The 18,821-nt window shown below is 43.5% G+C and overlaps 1 protein-coding gene across 5 annotated transcripts in view; it reads right to left on the bottom strand.

Annotated features, from left to right (window-relative positions):
- Positions 1-18,821, bottom strand: part of clip1a (CAP-GLY domain containing linker protein 1a) — a 207,272-nt gene that overhangs the window by 113,038 nt on the left and 75,413 nt on the right. For all 5 annotated transcript variants that reach the window (XM_070887798.1, XM_070887801.1, XM_070887802.1 and 2 more), the window contains 3 exons: positions 12,249-12,373; positions 8,518-8,734; positions 2,399-2,596 (listed from right to left, as the gene is read on the bottom strand). In XM_070887798.1, coding sequence (XP_070743899.1) covers positions 2,399-2,596; positions 8,518-8,734; positions 12,249-12,373 — 540 coding nt within the window. The remainder of the gene's footprint in view (positions 1-2,398; positions 2,597-8,517; positions 8,735-12,248; positions 12,374-18,821) is intronic.

Here is an 18,821-nt window from a genome sequence, read left to right as displayed (position 1 = left end):
GAGGGGGAGGGGGGAGGGAGGGAGGGAGGGGGAGGGGAGGGAGGGAGAGGGAGGGGGAGGGAGGGAGGAGGAGGGAAAGGGAGGGAGGGAGGAGGATGGAAAGGGAGGGAGGGAGGAGGGAGGGAAGGGAGGGAGGGAGGAGAGGGGAAGGGAGGGAGGGAGGAGAGGGAAGGGAGGGAGGAGAGGAAAGGGAGGGAGGAGGAGGGAAAGGGAGGGAGGAGGAGGGGAAGGGAGGGAGGAGGAGGAGGGAAAGGGAGGGAGGGAGGAGGAGGGAAGGAGGGAGGGGAGGAGGGAAAGGGAGGGAGGGAGGGAGGGAGGAGGAGGGAAAGGGAGGGAGGGAGGAGGGAGGGAAAGGGAGGGAGGGAGGAGGAGGAAAGGGAGGGAGGGGAGGAGGAGGGAGAGGGAAGGGAGGGAGAGGAAAGGGAGGGAGAGAGGGAGGAGGGAAAGGGAGGGAGGGGAGGAGGGAAAGGGAGGAGGGGGAGGATTGGGAAAAGGGAGGGAGGGGGAGAGGGGGAGGGGGAAGTGGAAAGGGAGGGTGGGAAAGGTCAGGAAGGGGAGGGTGGAAAGGTCAGGAGGGGAGGGTGGAAAGGTCAGGAGGGGAGGGTGGGAAAGGTCAGGAGGGGGAGGGTGGGAAAGGTCAGGAGGGGGAGGGTGGGAAAGGTCAGGAGGCGGAGGGTGGGAAGGTCAGGAGGCGGAGGGTGGGAAAGGTCAGGAGGGGGAGGCTGGGAGGAGGGGGAGGGTGGGAAAGGTCAGGAGGGGGAGGGTGGGAAAGGTCAGGAGGGGGAGGGTGGGAAAGGTCAGGAGGGGGAGGGTGGGAAAGGTCAGGAGGGGGTGGGTGGGAAAGGTCAGGAGGGGGAGGGTGGGAAAGGTCAGGAGGGGGAGGGTGGGAAAGGTCGCGGGGGGGATGGGGGAGAGGGGGGGGAAAGAGGTGAAGAAAAGGGGATGGGAGAGGAGGAAAGCACACATAAGTGTTCTCCCTTCCTGGTTTGACATTCGTTTTCCTTACAACCATCAGTGGAGTGCCGTGTGATATTCTTTGTTACAGGCACTGTATAAAATCATCAAGACAGGATAGAAATTTCTTTATCACTGATGTAATGTTACTGTGGCATATTTGTCATGGTAATTGTGTTCATCCTCCTGCCACAAAATGCAACTACTGCCTCTGGAGTAAGTTTTGAGTGAACATATAACACCAGTGATACAGTGACCAAGTTCATACGTACAAACCCAAAAACGAGTGTAGGACCTCATCTTTAACTGTCCTCTTCATGTAAAATGCTTTACGCAAGAATAGTGCAATGGTATAATGAAGTGAATATCCCATATTTCATAAAATGCAACATGAACAAGTTAGGAGATAGCTTCCAGTCACCATGCAATAGAGCACCTCTTAATCTGTGGAGGCATCTACAACACAAACCATGCTACCCCAACTAGGTGGAGAAGGTTGTATGGTGATGAGTTGTATAATTAAGATGGAAGAACTGTGAAAAGGTGATGGAAGTAAGATTTTATAAATAATTAAGTTTAAAAATAAACAAACCAGACAAGTACAGGACATACAAGCTTGTGACTAGTTAAAGATATAAGGAAGCAAAATGTTCACATTTAAAAATAAATTTGGCTGCTGAGTTTTCTATCGAATGCCAACCTTGAACTGTAACATTTTAAAGAATTAGGTGGATAAATGGCCCTGAATAAGATGGCCAAGATGAATCTTTATTTCTGAAAAGTAAAATCTGAGATCAAATGTTGATTTTATTTTCTGAAAAATTTCAATGCATTTATTCTTCACAAAGTTTTCCAAGCGACATATATTTTTCTTAGAAGTCAAAAGCATTCCCTCCAAGAAAGGTTATGAAGAACATTTCACAAAAAAAAAGTCACTCTCTCTTTATAAAGAGGTATGCAACTTTATGGAGATCTAAAATGTCCTTACTGCTAATGTGGCTTTAAAAGATATGCTCATGTAAATTATTCAGTGGACACCATCTCTAGGTTATAATAAACTTTTAGTTACATTATGTAACTAATTTGGTTTCCAAGGATGGAAATTATGCTGATCTTTAACATTACATAGATTTGGACACAGACCCATTACACCTGATCTCAACACCAATGTTGCTGGTCCACATGAAGCCGCCTTTTTACTGGCCAAAATAGAGCATTGCCTCTGAGGAAATGCACTTTTTTTTTTATAAAAAAGAAAAGAAACTATAGGTATTTCTAATCCAAAAGACTCAATAGTATATTGTTCCCCATCAAATCTATTTGAGTTTTTCTGCCTCTTGTGGTGTCCATCATAAAGTAGTTATAAATCTCAATATCTAATTTTGTTCTAGAAATGTTTATAAAGCCAATGTTTACAAAACTCACTGTCTCAGTAAGTTCTTACCTGTTCATGACCTGTCCGAAGTAATGTGAGCTCCTGTTCAATTTCTCCCACATGGCTAGTTGCCTTGGCAACCTCTGCTCTTTCCAGGTCTCGTTCAGCCAGAAGCTGCTCAATGTGCTGCTGCTTTTCCTTTAAAGCCTCTTGTAATGCAGTGGTGCCTGATATTTTTCTTGCATAACGTGAGGATGTTTCTGTTAGCTGGAGAAAATGTTCGACAGCTCAGTCATTAGAATTACAGTTACATTTGTGTTTATTATTGCAGATTCCTTTTTGACTGGAAAATTAACTCTGTTGCTCAACTCTTCCCCTCTCCTCAATTGCGATCTTTTCTACAACAGTTTAGCTAGGATGAGTGGATAAAGTAAAACCGTCAGCTACTCACTGACAAACATGCTCTATGACCTGATTAATTAAAAAAAATACTGACCAGACAAGTAAAAAGGAGACAGAAACAAATCAGTGGTCCTTGTCCATATCAGTTGCTGTCTGGTTGCATTGTGAAATACACAACCAGTGTGCTACCGAAGAACACAGTTTAAAACTCAATGAAAGTGGACTGTACTATCAGTGAGTATTGAGCTGGAGCAAGTATGTAACCACTCTGGACTAGACTGTTACAAAAGTGCTATTGTCGACAAAAAAATAAGGAAGAATTCAATGTTATTTTAATAACCCAGAGGATAAACTAATTATTGGCTGTAATTTGAGCAGAGCTCTTACTGTTACTTATACTGACAGATTGGAAAACTGCAAATGTAACGCCCCTATTCAAAAAAGGGAGACAAAAAGGAGACTATAGACCAGTTAGCCTAACATCTGTGGTTGGGAAAATGTTGGAGTCCATTATTAAAGAAGCAGTAACAGAACATCTGGAAAAGCAAAATTTGGTCAGCAGAGTCAGCATGGATTTATGATGGGGAAATCATGTTTGACAAATTTGCTGGAGTTCTTTGAGGATGTAACGAACAGGGTGGATAAAGGGGAACCAGTGGATGTGGTGTATTTGGACTTCCAGAAGGCATTTGACAAGGTGCCACACAAAAGGTTACTGCACAAGATAAAAGTTCATGGGGTTGGGGGGAATATATTAGCATGGATAAAAGATTGGCGAACAAACAGAAAACAGAAAACAGACAGTCGGGATAAATGGTTCATTCTCTGGTTGGCAATCAGTAACGAGTGGGGTGCCGCAGGGACCCCAACTATTTACAATCTATATTAACGACTTGGAAGAAGGGACTGAGTGTAACAGAGCCAAGTTTGCTGACGATTACAAAGATGGGGGGAAAAGTAATGTGTGAGGACATTAAAAAGCTGCAAAAGGACATAGACAGGCTAAGTGAGTGGGCAAAAATTTGGCAGATGGAGTATAATGTTGGAAAGTGTGAGGTCATGCACTTTGGCAGAAAAAAAATCAAAGAGCAAGTTATTATTTAAATGGAGAAAGATTGCAAAGTGCTGCAGTACAGCAGGACCTGGGGGTACTTGTGCATGAAACACAAAAGGTTAGCATGCAGGTACAGCAAGTGATCAGGAAGGCCAATGGAATCTTGGCCTTTATTGCAAAGAGGATGGAGTATAAAAGCAGGGAAGTCTTGTTACAGCTGTACAGGGCATTGGTGAGGCCACACCTGGAATATTGCGTGCAGTTTTGGTTTCCATATTTACGAAAGGATATACTTGCTTTGGAGGCAGTTCAGAGAAAGTTCACTAGGTTGATTCCGGGGATGAGGGGGTTGACTTATGAGGAAAGGTTGAGTAGGTTGGGCCTCTACTCATTGGAATTCAGAAGAATGAGAGGTGATCTTATCGAAACGTATAAGATTATGCGGGGGCTTGACAAGGTGGATGCAGAGAGGATGTTTCCACTGGTGGGGGAGACTAGAGCTAAAGAGCATAATCTTAGAATAAGGGGCCGCCCGTTTAGAACTGAGATGAGGAGAAATTTCATCTCTGAGGGTTGTGAATCTATGGAATTCGCTGCCTCAGACAGCTGTGGAAGTTGGGACATTAAATAAATTTAAGACAGAAATAGACAGTTTCTTAAATGATAAGGGGATAAGGGGTTATAGGGAGCAGGCAGGGAAGTGGAGCCGAGTCCATGATCAGATCAGCCATGATCTTATTGAATGGCGGAGCAGGCTTGAGGGGCCGTATGGCCAACTCCTGCTCCTATTTTTTATGTTCTACTTTATATCATCAAATATAGTAGTGAAATAAATTCAATCACCCAAACAATGTGAATGCCTTATATTTTAAAAATGGTGTGTAATTGCAACTTAAAGAAAGGTAACTTCGATGGTATGAGACGTGAATTGGTAAGATAGACTGGCGAATGATACTTAATGGGTTGACGGTGGATAGGCAATGGCAGACATTTAAAGATCACATGGATGAACTTGAAAAATTGTACATCCCTGTCTGGCATAAAAATAAAAGGGGAAGGTGGCTCAACCGTGGCTAACAAGGGAAATTAGGGAGTGTGTTAAATCCAAGGAAGAGACATATAAATTGGCCAGAAAAAGCAGTAAACCTGAAGACTGGGAGCAATTTAGAATTCAGGAGGACTAGGAGGGGGAAAATAGAGCATGAGAGTAAGCTTGCAGGGAACATAAAAACTGACTGCAAAAGCTTCAATAGATATGTGAAGAGAAAAAGATTAGTGAAGACAAACGTAGGTCCCGTGCAGTCAGATTCAGTTGAATTTATAAATGGGGAACAAAGAAATGGCAGATCAATTGAACAAATACTTTGGTTCTGTCTTCACTAAGGAATACATAAATAACCTTCCGGAAATACAAGGGATCGGAGGGTCTAGCAAGAAGGAGGAACTGAAAGAAATCCTTATTAGTCAGGAAATTGTGTTAGGGTAATTGATGGGATTGAAGGCCGATAAATCCCCAGGGCCTGATAGTCTACATCCCAGAGTACTTAAGGAAGTGGCCCTAGAAATAGTGGATGTATTGGCGGTCATTTTCCAACATTCTATAGACTCTGGATCAGTTCCTATCGATTGGAGGGTAGTTAATGTAACCACACTTTTTAAAAAAGGAGGGAGAAAACAGGGAATTATAGATTGGTTAGCCTGACATCGGTAGTGGGGAAAATGTTGGAATTAATTATTAAAGATGTAATAGCAGTGCATTTGGAAAGCAGTGACAGGATCAGTCCAAGTCAGCATGGATTTATGAAAGGGAAATCATGCTTGACAAATCTTCTGGAATTTTTTGAGGATGCAACTAGTAGAGTGGACAAGGGAGAACCAGTGGATCTGGTGTATTTGGAATTTCAAAAGGCTTTTGACAAGGTCCCACACAAGAGATTAGTGTGCAAAATTAAAGCACATGGTATTGGGGGTAATGTATTGGCGTAGATAGAGAACTGGTTGGCAGACAGGAAGCAGAGAGTTGGAATAAATGGGTCCTTTTCAGAATGGCAGGCAGTGACTAGTGGGGTACCGCAAGGTTCAGTGCTGGGACCCCAGCTATTTACAATATACATTAATGATTTAGACAAAGGAATTGAATGTAATATCTCCAAGTTTGCAGATGACACTAAGCTAGGTGGCAGTGTGAGCTGTGAGGAGGATGCTAAGAGGCTGCAGGGTGACTTGGACAGGTTAGGTGAGTGGGCAAATGCATGGCAAATGCAGTATAATGTAGATAAATGTGAGGTTATCTACTTTGGTGGCAAAAGCAGGAAGGCAGAATATTATTTGAATGGTGACAGATTAGGAAAAGGGGAGGTGCAACGAGACCTGGGTGCCATGGTACATCAGTCATTGAAAGCTGGCATGCAGATACAGCAGGCGGTGAAAAGGCAAATGGCATGTTGGCCTTCAAAGCGAGAGGATTTGAGTATAGGAGCAGGGAAGTCTTACTGCAGTTGTACAGGGCCTTGGTGAGGCCACACCTTGAATATTGTGTACAGTTTTGGTCTCCTAATCTGAGGAAGGACATTCTTGCTATTGAGGGAGTGCAGCGAAGGTTCACCAGACTGATTCCCAGGATGGCAGGACTGACACATGAAGAAAGACTTGATCGACTAGGCTTATAGTCACTGGAATTTAGAAGAGAGGGGGTCTCAAAGAAACACACAAAATTCTGACTGGATTGGACAGGTTAGATGCAATAAGAATGTTCCCAATGTTGGGGAAGTCCAGAACCAGGGGTCACAGTCTAAGGAGAAGGGGTAAGCCATTTAGGACCGAGATGAGGAGAAACTTCTTCAATCAGAATTGTGAACCTGTGGAATTCTCTACCACAGAAAGTTGTTGAGGCCAGTTTGTTAGATATATTCAAAAGGGAGTTAGATGTGACCCTTACAGCTAAAGGGATCAAGGGTATGGAGAGAAAGCAGGAATGGGGTACTGAAGTTGCATGATCAGTCATGATCATATTGAATGGTGGTGCAGGCTCGAAGGGCCGAATGGCCTACTCCTGCACTTATTGTCTATGTCTATGTTTCTATTTCAAAGGCATTGCACTTGTCGATGGTGCTGTGAGCATAAAGTAACATTACCTAAAGGGCCACCAAAAGGAAAAGTTAATCACTCACCTTGGGAATAACACATGCTGAGCAAAAATTTGAAATAAAACAAACTAAGGAAATATTAAAAATCGAAGCAGAATATTGGAACTCGATAGAGGAATGTTAAGATGAATTTAGGGAGTGAATTTAAGTGGCTGGCCATAAAGGCAAGTGCAACCAGCCACAGCTAATCGTTGACTGAATAGCACAGCAAGTTGAATATAACATAGTCTCATATTTCAGAAGCTACAGACAAGGTAGTCAAAAACAATATTGACAATGCCAAACTTAAAAGTGCTAACAGGATTCACAAACAGAGTTGAAGATAGTGGGAATTCCCATTAAGTGTAAAATATACCACAGAATGGAGAAGAAATCAGAACACAATCCCACACTGACACTAAAATGGCTACTGGCAACTAACGCCCACCCCCTCACCCAACAACTGAAGGAAAAGTAGTATCGACCTCTCTCCCCGTTGAGGCAAAGATATCACTAAGAAACCCCACCACCACAATGAGGTAAAACACACTTTAACCCCCCCCCCCCCCACCATTTCTTCCTCCCTCCCACTTACTTTCCCTCTGTCGGCCCCTACCTACTGAGGCACAAAGCATTAGCCTGCACCCCCACTCCCCCAGACTGAAACTTTGGAGTGGTAACACATCCTCCAGCCTGTCTAATGAGACCTTGCAACCACATTGCTGAGGCAAAAGTAGCAAAAAGTGCCCCACCCACCTCACCAGCTGATGTAAACACCATTCTGCCTCTTTCTCTCCTGCTTCTCCCCTCCTTCCTTCCTCTCTCTTCCCCTAGCTCCCCTCCAGAGACACAAATTGGCAGCCAGCCTTTGTCAACTAAAATTGGCTGCTGGCAACTCTCACCGAAAATGAAGCAAAATCAGTCCCGCTGATGCAAAAGCAGTAGAGAAATTCCCCCATCCTTGCTGAGGCAAATTCTCATATTCGCATTCCTCCTCCCTTCTTCAAACCCCTCTTCCTTCCCACCCTCCTTCAAATCAATGACCTCCTCCCCATCCTCCACCGTGGTGAATCAATGGTAATTTCCCATCCATCACTTTTGAAAAAAATTGGTAGACTCCCCTCAACCACTTTTGCTCCCTTCCTCCTCCCCTCACTGTCCTCCCATGAGTCCTTCTCCTTTTCCCCTTCTCTCTTCCCATTCCTCCCCTTCCCTCGCCCCTCCTTTGCTGTCCCATCGCACCTCTTCCCCTCTGTCTTTCCCTACCCCCATACCCGACTCTCCCTCCATCTCCCCCTCTCCTTACCCCATCCCCAGTTCCTTGCCCCATCCTCACCTTCTCCTTCCTTCTCGTCCACCTCACCCACTCCCCCTCCCTTGACTTCATCCTCTCCCTTTCCCTTCACTCCCCCATACTTTCTTTGCCAATTTCTTCCTCTTCTCCTCTTTCCAAAAATGGCCTTGATCTGACTTCCCATATACAACACCACAGGAGATCAACTAATATTTTTTATTTAATATTTTATATCTTAACATTTTACATTAAACACCATTTCACAAAATGGCCAGGACAGATTAAACAGGTGGAGATTAATGTAATTCCTTACCAATCCTGTTCGACTAGGTCTACCACCGATAGAAGATGCTACAGAGCTCAAAGAGCTGATGGATGATGCACTAGGACTGCGCTTGAGATTTGATGGGGTTGCTACCATTTTTCGTACAGTTGGCTTGGCTTTAGCTGGTGTCGTCGAGGGAAATCCAATTCTGGTAACCTTGTGAACTGGTGCAAACAGACCGTACTTTGTCTGGCATTGAAAATATCTGACAAAAGGTAAAATATATTCTTTTTAAAATTAAAAAAAAAAATTAGTGCAGTAAACTTCGCTTTTTTAAACTTACTTAATGTTACCCAATGGAGATAGGGTTAGTGCCAGCAATGCCCTATATAATAAAGGCAACGCTGTACCACTCCCCAATGTTATGAAAACAGCTCAAATATAGATTAGTAATAAATTAACGGAGTAACTGTTGACAATGAAGCTCGTCGCACCATCAGTGACGTCGTAATAGCCATTGACAACACAATTGTCACTAACTAAATAATGCTTTTCATATACTGTGTTGTATGCTAACTTTTTTTCTCCCTTTAAATAGCAATATCCAAGTGCAATTGACATTACTTGATTATTCACTCTAGCCTCTCGAATCTGTGTTCAATAATTCAATTGAATGTGCCTTACCGATCAAAATCAGTATTTCCGCAAGTTGTCAGCCTTGTCTCAGTGGTAGCACACTTATCGCCGAGTCAGAAGCTCGTGGGCTCCAGCCTACTCCAGGACTTGAGCACTGACTCATGGCTGACACTTCAGTGCTTTACCTTCAGAGGTACTGTCTTTTAAATGAGATATTAAACCGAGGTCATGTCTGGTCTCTTGGGTAAACATAAAAGATTCCATGACACTATTTGCAGAAGAGCAGGGGAGCTCTCCTTATGTCCTGGCTAACATTTGTCCCCCAACCAATATCACTAAAATTATTTAATTGGTCATTTACCTTAGTGCAGTTTGTGTGATCCTGCTGTGTGCGAATTGGTTGCCATATTTCCCTAGATTACAACAGTGACCACACTTCAAAGGTTCATTGGCTGTGAAGTGCTTTGGAACATCCTGAGGTCATGAAAGGCACTATATAATTGCAAGCCTTTCTTTCTATGAAGTTCATCATTTGTACACAGAATGAAACTTGGAGCAATTAAAAAAAACTACATTTCTTTACCAATGCACCAGAAAATATTGTTTGGAAAATTATGAAGCACAAAGGTATCGTGATTCAGTCTGTGCACAGATAAAGAGCTTTATGTTGGGAGTTGCTGATTTCTTTTTATTTTAAGGCATATTCAATTGATTTAGTGGAAACCCATCCGAGAGGTCAGAGTGAATAACTGAGTAATGCAAATGCGACGGCAGTTGGCCTATCACGGTAATGCAGCAAATTTACTGCAATATATCAAATGACTGACTCTCTCAGCCTGTAATACTATTTTCTTATCATTTGACAAAACTTAAAATCTAAGTAATTTTGTCCTTTTCTCCCCAAAATCTCCTATGCCCAGTTATTTGCATTATAAAATTTGTACGAGTACATTATTTGTTTATTTTTCCCACCTCAGATATTCTTATGGTTATTTAGATTATAAAATAATTTTTTCTCCTCCTTATTTCCCATGTGATCCTGTGCATCTTGCTGAGCTCTCATTCATTAACACTGCCCAATGAAATGCGGTTTTTCCTCGTTCCTGAATAAGTGGCGTTTCAGGTCTAACTGACTGACTGATCCAGCTACAATGTCCATAATCAACATCAAACAACTCAAACATTTCCTCTCTGGGCCTGCCACAAACAAAATCCCCTCGGATGTTGTTTTTTTTAATTGCAGTCTCGTCCCAAACAACACTATTGGCTTAAAAAGTTTTATTCAATGGTTCAAACTGCAAGAAAAAAGGAAAAAAAGAAAACTTTACTTTTTAATTGCGTGATTTTCTGCTGGTTACATAAGCATCATTGGTAAATTTTTACTTTTTTTGATTCTTACACAGTCAATTAGATATATTGTTAATTGAACGGATAATTAATTTGAGCCAACCATAATTTTTTCTTTAGAAAGATATTTTAGTTATATAGGGCCCAAGTTTGCCCCCAGGTTTAGAACGGCACATCTCCGTGTGGTGCAGCGACTTTTTAGAATAGAAACGGCGCCTATTATTTACCTTGGTACTCTCCCCTCCGTCTGGTCGATCCAGGCCCTTGGCGCAGCACAGCAGAACGTGTGGAGGGCGGAGCCAGGTCCCGGCGCTGAAAACAGTGCAGGGACCTCTGTACATGCGCGCTAGTGTGCGCGCGCATGTGCAGGAGCTCCAGGCCCCCAAGGCTGTGTGGGAGGGGCCCGAAGCACACCGCCCCTAGCCCTGGCTGAATGGGCTGCCAGGGCGAAGATTGGACTCGGACCTCCTTCCCTCCCTCCTGTTTAGCTCCCGCTCCCCACCCACCCCCTCTCGTTTAGCTTCCTCCCCCGCTATCCCCCCCCCCTCCCCTCCACGGCGGCGGGACCCGCCTGGCATCTTGCTGGGGGCGGCCCCGCCAGCCTGGCTTCTACGTCCTCGGTGGGGCCCGCCTGCTCCACCCGAAGTCTTCGCCGCGGCCCGTTCAGACTCCCTCTCCCTCCACCCCTCTCCTTCCTCTCCCCCTCGCTGTCAGAAACAGAGAGACACTGACAGAGAGAGAGAGACAGAGAGAGAGAGACAGAGAGAGAGAGAGAGACAGAGACAGAGAGAGAGACAGAGAGAGAGAGAGACAGAGAGAGAGAGAGACAGAGAGAGAGAGAGACAGAGAGAGAGACAGAGAGAGAGAGAGAGAGAGACAGAGAGAGAGACAGAGAGAGAGAGACAGAGAGAGAGAGAGACAGAGAGAGAGAGAGAGAGAGAGAGACAGAGAGAGAGAGAGAGAGACAGAGAGAGAGAGAGAGAGACAGAGAGAGAGAGAGAGACAGAGAGAGAGACAGAGAGAGAGACAGAGAGAGAGACAGAGAGAGAGACAGAGAGAGAGACACTGGGGGGGCCCTGTCCCAGCACACTGTTGGAGGGCTCCCGGTGCTGCAGTCGGTGAGTAGAAACTTAATTTTTTATTTATTGATTTCTTTTTTTTTCTTTTTTCTTTACAATTTTTTAAAATTTTATTGGTTGATTTATTGATTTATTTATTATTTATTATTGATGATGGCTCTCCCCACCCCCCCGGCCATCTCTCGTTCTCTACAAGTGTAGGCAAGGTTTTTCTGAGTGTACAAAAATCCACACTTACTCCATTCTAAGTTAGTTTGGATTAAGTTTTCGCTGCCTAAACTTGCAAAACAGGCGTAAATGGCTGGACGCGCCCCCTTTTGAAAAAAAAATCTGTTCTACAATGAAACTATTCTAACTCACTAGAACTGGAGCAAACTAAATGCCGAGCATTGCAATTTCTAAGATTCTCCATTCTAAACTTTTGCTCCAAAAGAATAGCAGCAACTCAGGCCGAAACTTGAGCCCATAGTTAATTTTGTGTGAAGATCCCAGCCAGATAAAAACACAGCATGCAAAATATCTACCAGGTTATGGATTATTCTTTCAATTAATATCAATTTGAGCTATTTCAATTTGAGTTGTTTATTTTAACTGAACTTGAAGCTTTCTACTTCATCAAATGCTAATCTACCAAGTTCTGAAAATAATGAAATGTTTTAAAAATGGCATGTTTTCAAAGGGTTCTACTGTAAATAGTGCTCTTCATCCCAAACAAACCTGGTTCCAGCCACAGCTCCATCATTCTTTCCAAGGGGTTCATCGAGTTCCACTCCACACCATTCTCCTTTAGCAAAGTCAGTCTCTCCCAGGAAGCGTACTACTCCTGCTTTTGTACCACCAACCTACAGAAAGACATAGGATTACATAGGATATACGACACAGAAACAGGCCATTCGACCCAACCAATCCATGCCGGCATTTATGCTCCACTTGAACCTTCTCCAGTCTTTTCTCATCTAAATCCATCAGCATAACCCCCTATTCCCTTCTCCCTCGTATGCTTGTCTAGCCCCTCCCCCCTTAAATGTATCTATACTATTCGCTTCAACCACTCCCTGTGGTAGCGAGTTCCACACTCTCACTACTCTTTGGGTAAAAAATGTTCTTCTGAATTCCCTATTGGATTTCTTGATGCCTATCTTATATTGATGGCCTCTAGTTTTGCTCTTCCCCACAAGTGGAAACATCCTCTCTGTATCCAGTCTATCAAAACCTTTCATAATTTTAAAGCCCTCGATTAGGTCACCTCTCAGCCTTCTTTTCCCGCCCCCCCCCCCCCCGTAAAAAAAAAAGAGACCCAGCCTGTTCATCATTTCCTGATATAATACAGCTTTGTTTTGTGAGGGTATACATAAGTAAATTAACATTTTTGGTCTATCTAAATAAAGTGAATTAAAATTAAACTATATCTAATCACAGGTTCAGATGAGCCAATTGTGCAACACAAGGTTGGATAAACACACCTGCATTTCTTTCTATTGCTGCTAACTACCAAAATCATGCAAATTGTATTTCAAATTTCCGTTTCCTTCATGCTTTGAATTCAGCCCCAAAGCTAGCAAAACAGTGTAAAAAATGAGCCCTTCAGAAGTTTGTTGTTTATACGCACTTACATATATATTCTTCGTCACGAAGCTACTACAAAGCATCCCAACACATTTCATTGCATGAACTTGCACGTCAACATTTGAGCCGCTTAAAAATAAACTGAGTTCTATTACTAATAACTAGCAGAATAGCCAATGTCATCCAGACACTGTGGAGCATAATTTAACTCATGCCAGTCTAATAGATCAGCAATGTTGAAGAACATAAGAAATAGGAGCAGGAGTAGACCATACTGCCCCTCGAACCTGCTCCGCCATTTAATATGATCATGCCTGATCTGATCATGGACTCACGTCCACTTCCCTGCCCGCTCCCTATCCGTTAAGAAACTGTCTTAAATTTATTCAATGATGTGACTGGATGGGTGTGAGGTGGTGGCAATATCAGCTTTTGCCCTCTCCCTCGATATAAACCTTTACTGGAAAGCATCGTAAAACATCATGTGGTAGAAGGATTCAGTGGCAGGTAGCCCTGAAAGTTGAACCTCTGACAATCTAATTCAGAATTCATGGCTGTTATTACTCAGCTTCTTATCACAGGTTTTATATTGCATACATTAGAAAGTCTTATCATTTATGACATTGCAAGGTCAATATTATTTCGTAATATTGGACTGAATTTTATTAATCCAATATTTAGCGGAACAGATTTTAGTTGTTTAGTCTGTGATGCCCCACTACAAATGTTCAAATAGCCTGCAGACATTCACTGTCTAGGTTCATACATCAATAATGCCCATTTGGAGTGGTACCAAAGAATGACTGGAGCCCATATAAAAAAAAAAAGAGGCCAAGAGATGAGCAATTGTCCTGTACATAGAAAATAGGAGCAGTAGTAGGCCATTCGGCCCTTCGAGCCTGCACCGCCATTCAATATGATGACATATATTCTGCCAGTTAAGCTATTACATTTTAAATCTGGTTATGTTTGCATTGAATTGGGTACTTCTACTCGGTCAGCCCACAGTAATCAATGTTCAGTATTCTATGAATTAGACAGATCTATAGAATAAGAACTGTACAGAAACTGCACTTTTCCTGTCCATCATACTCAAATGTCGCACAGAAATTACGGTTTACATTTGATAAAAAAACAAAAGGCAGTCATCTGACAGAAGAGCCAGAATGCCTGTACATTATGATTAACCAGATTTTGTGTTACTTAAGTATTAGATTTTGTGCTCTTAAACACTTGGAAACAGGAAGCCAGTCAGACCTGTAATTGATCCAAAGATTAATTACATGAATAAACAGCAGTTATGCCTTGGGATACAGTTGCACTTTAGCAGATTGATAATGAGTGACATGGTATAGGAACAGAAGTAGGCCATTCAACCCCTCGAGCCGATTCCACCATTCAACTAAATCATGGCTGACCTATATCTTAACTCTATTTATCTGCATTTGTTCCATATCCCTTAATACCCTTGCCGAACAAAAATCTATCAGTCTCAGTTTTGACATTTTTAATTGACCTAGCCTCAACAGCATTTTGGGGGGGGGGGGCGAGGGGGAAAGAGTTCCAGATTTCTTCTACCCTTTGCGTGAAGAAATGCTTCCTCACTTCACCCCAGAACAACCAAGCTCGAATTTTAAAATTATGCAAGAACTTGCACATCAACATTGGACTCTCCCACCAGAGGAAATAGTTTCTCTCTAACTACCCTATCACATCATTTCATCATACTCAATTAGATCACTCCTTGATCGTCTATATGGAATTCAAGCCTCGTCTATGCAGCCTGTCCTCATAATTTAACCCTTTTAGCCCCAGTATCATTCTGGTGAAGCAGTGCTGCACTCCCTCAAAGGCCAATATATCCTTCCTGATGTATACATCTGTCCTTATTCAAAAGGAGCCATTCTTCAGTTGCACAGGAGATTCACTAGTAATATATTAAAATCAATATGTATGCAGATGTCACATACAATGGGCCCAAGTTTGCCCCCACGCTTAGAACGGCGCAATTCCATGAGCTGCGCCGACTTTTTAGAACAAAAACTGCGCCTAAAACTTACCTCGGTATTCTCCCCGCTGCTGGAACGTTTCAGGTCCTTGGCACGGCACAGCGCAGCACAAGCTGTGGGGGGCGGAGCCAGGTCCCGGCGCTGAAAACAGTGCCGGGACCTCTGCACATGCGCGCTAGAGTGTGCGCGCATGTGCAGTAGCTGCAGGCCACAGAGGCTGTGTGGGAGGGGCCCAAAGCACGCCGTCCCTAGCCCTGGCCGAATGGGCTCACTGGGGCGGTGAAGATCAGAATCGGGCCTCCCTCCTCTATCTTCAGGTCCACCCCCACCCCCACCGTGTTCAGGTCCGCTCCTCCCGCCCCCCGCCCCTTCTCTGTCAGAAACACAGAGAGACACAGAGAGAGAGAGAGAGAGACACTGACAGAGAGAGCGAGAGAGAGAGGCTGACAGAGAGCGAGAGAGAGAGAGGCTGACAGAGAGCGAGAGAGAGAGAGGCTGACAGAGAGCGAGAGAATATATTTAGTGAATTGGCCTCAACAACTTTCTGTGGTAGAGAATTCCACAGGTTCACCACTCTCTGGGTGAAGAAGTTTCTCCTCATCTCGGTCCTAAATGGCTTACCCCTCATCCTTAGACTGTGACCCCTGGTTCTGGACTTCCCCAACATTGGGAACATTCTTCCTGCATCTAACCTGTCTAAACCCATCAGAATTTTAAACGTTTCTATGAGGTGCCCTCTCATTCTTCTGAACCCCAGTGAATACAAGCCCAGTTGATCCAGTCTTTCCTGATAGGTAGGTCCCGCCATCCCGGGAATCAGTCTGGTGAAACTTCGCTGCACTCCCTCAATAGCAAGAATGTCCTTCCTCAGGTTAGGAGACCAAAACTGTACACAATACTCCAGGTGTGGCCTCACCAAGGCCCTGTACAACTGTAGCAACACCTCCCTGCCCCTGAGAGAGAGACACTGACAGAGACACAGAGAGAGAGACACTGACAGACAGAGAGAGAGAGAGAGAGAGAGAGAGAGAGAGAGAGAGAGAGAGAGAGAGAGAGAGAGAGAGAGAGCGAGCGAGCGAGCGAGACACTGACAGACAGAGAGAGAGAGACAGACAGAGAGAGAGACACACACACACTGGGGGGGGGGGCCGTCTCAGCGCGTTGTTGGAGGGCTCCCGGTGCTGCAGAAACGTAATTTTTTATTTATTGATTTTATTTTTATTTTGTAATTTTTTTTGATTGATTTATTGGTTGATTTATTGATTTATTTATAATTTATTATTGATGATGGCTCTTTATTTGTAAAAGTGATGTGTTTCATGTTTGTAAACTCTTCCCCACCACCCCCCCCCCCCCCATCGTTCCCTACACCTGATTTCTAAGTGTATGCAAGGTTTTTCTGAGTGTACAAAAATCTACACTTACTCCATTCTAAGTTAGTTTGGAGTAAGTTTTCGCTGCCTAAACTTGCAAAACAGGTGTAAGTGGCTGGACATGCCCCCTTTTGAAAAAAAATCTGTTCTAAAATGGAACTATTCTAACTCACTAGAACTGGAGCAAACTAAATGCCAAAAGTTGCAATTTCTAAGATGCTCCATTCTAAACTAGTTGCTCCAAAAAAAATAGCAGCAGCTCAGGCCGAAACTTGACCCCAATATGTCACAATTTATTCCAGATGCAAAACAATATTAAAATGTTGGGGGCTTCTGATATGCATTTCTAACCCGCTGAAACTAATGAACACATTCCCGCTGCAAACTTCTCTGGCTAAACCATTAAGTTCCGAATGACCTGTATCTTTGTTTACCTGTTGCCTTGAAGAAACAAAACTCCATCTCAACTGAATATTCCATTCTGCATTACATGGTATAACACTCCTGCCCTTATAAAAGAGCATAAGGCCTGACTTTTTATGAATAAGGCCACGAGAGGTTTGTTGTTATAAAGGAAAATGTATTCTCTCGGCTCGGAGGAGCAGGAGTGCTTACTTTTTTGGCTCGTATAGAGCTATGCTATTCTACATCTATCTTAATCTATTAATACATTTTAAATAGTATGTCTAGTATGAACAGACTTTGATACCAATACAATGCAATCTTAAAATGCTTGTATTTCTGGTATTTGAGCTGCAGTCTGAAACTAGCAAGCAAATTCTAACCGATAAATTTCACTCACCAATCATCTGACTTCTGAGTGACTTCAACCTGTGTGTACTAATAGCAATTAGACTTTGTGGTCTTAAATGATCAAGACCACCTTAGTAACAGAACGATACAGTGCATTAAATGCCTGAACTGACTAGCCCTTTCCAATTTACACAGTTCCTTGACCAAAACAACAATTAAACACTAACTGAACTCAACAATTAGTTCTGATTAGGTCACCAACCTGAAACCAAATCAGTTTCTCACTCCACAGATGCTGCCTGACCTGCTAAGTATTTCCAGCATTTTCTGTTTTTATTTCAACAATAATTAGACCGATGACTTTAAGGGAGACTGCTCCAAATAAGTGGAATTTTAAAAAATTACCTCTCTTCCCAGTTCTGCCACCACCCCTAATATCAGATCTGTGACCTCTCTCCCACTGACTACTGCCTACTGCCTCACCTTAGGACCAGTCCTTCGAGTGTCCCTAGACACTTAGGACACCCCCCGCCCCCCACCCTCAATATTGCCAGACTGTAGGACCTTTCCCATTATGAGACTCTGGATCTCTTGCTCACCAGTGCCACCAGACCAGAGCAAGCCAGACAATTTATCTCATCCCATAGTTCCGCAAAACTTATGTTAAACCTCTCTGCAACGTTGCCAAACTCTATACTCTCTTGCTAGGAGCTGGCAAACTCCAAACACTCATCCCCAGTGAGATTAAACTTTACATGATGTCCCCCCCCACTGCTCTCAAACCTAGGAACAAACCAATGTTGGTGCAAAACCCAAGATCTCCACAAGTCCTTTTAACCCAAAGATTTGCACCCCAGTGCTTTCAACCATCCGGAGAGTAGAGAATAACTTCCCCTTCCCCTGGCTTCAAGCTGGGGCAATATCATGGGAATGGAACAAAGTGATAGGACACATTGGTTGCCATGTCAGCACAGAGAGGGAGAGTCCTCAGGTCTAGCAGCACTAGAAGGGATCACCAGGTCTGGCAGCACTGATGGAGAGGGGATACCTGGATCTAGCAGCACTGAGGGAGAGCACGTGCCTAGCATCTGGCACCACAGCTTTGAGTAGGTCGACAATCATTGCCCCAACTTTCCTCGGTCATGCCTCACTACTAGCAAGTCCTACATGTGGTGTGCCCCCTGCCCGCCAGTTTTGTGGGAAAGAAAAGATGATTTCTGAGAATGTCTGACACGGCGATTCCCAAGTATACATGGAAAAGAGCTAGAGATCATCCAAGAAAAATTCTACATAACACAACAACAACAATGAAGCTGAAGTGTACTTGCAGCTACATGAACTCAAGCCAAAAGCCCAAGATTGAATTGGATGGCGTCAATTGGTTAATGACATGTGCTTCAATGGCACAGGAAGAATAAAGAAAGCTATAAAAACAATGGCGTCAACAATATATTGTACTTTACCAATAAACAATGCATCCTCGTGAGCAACTCTAATACTTATTTCAATTCAGGTATATTGTGAAAGTTAAATAATTAACCAAAACATGATCCAATTTTCTCGTGAGCAGTCAGTACAATAGCTTTACA

Source organism: Pristiophorus japonicus, chromosome 8 (assembly GCF_044704955.1).
Source record: "Pristiophorus japonicus isolate sPriJap1 chromosome 8, sPriJap1.hap1, whole genome shotgun sequence".
Lineage (NCBI taxonomy): Eukaryota > Metazoa > Chordata > Chondrichthyes > Pristiophoridae > Pristiophorus > Pristiophorus japonicus.
The sequence above is the reverse complement of the archived record's forward strand: the minus strand, read 5'-3'. Positions and strand labels throughout refer to the sequence as shown.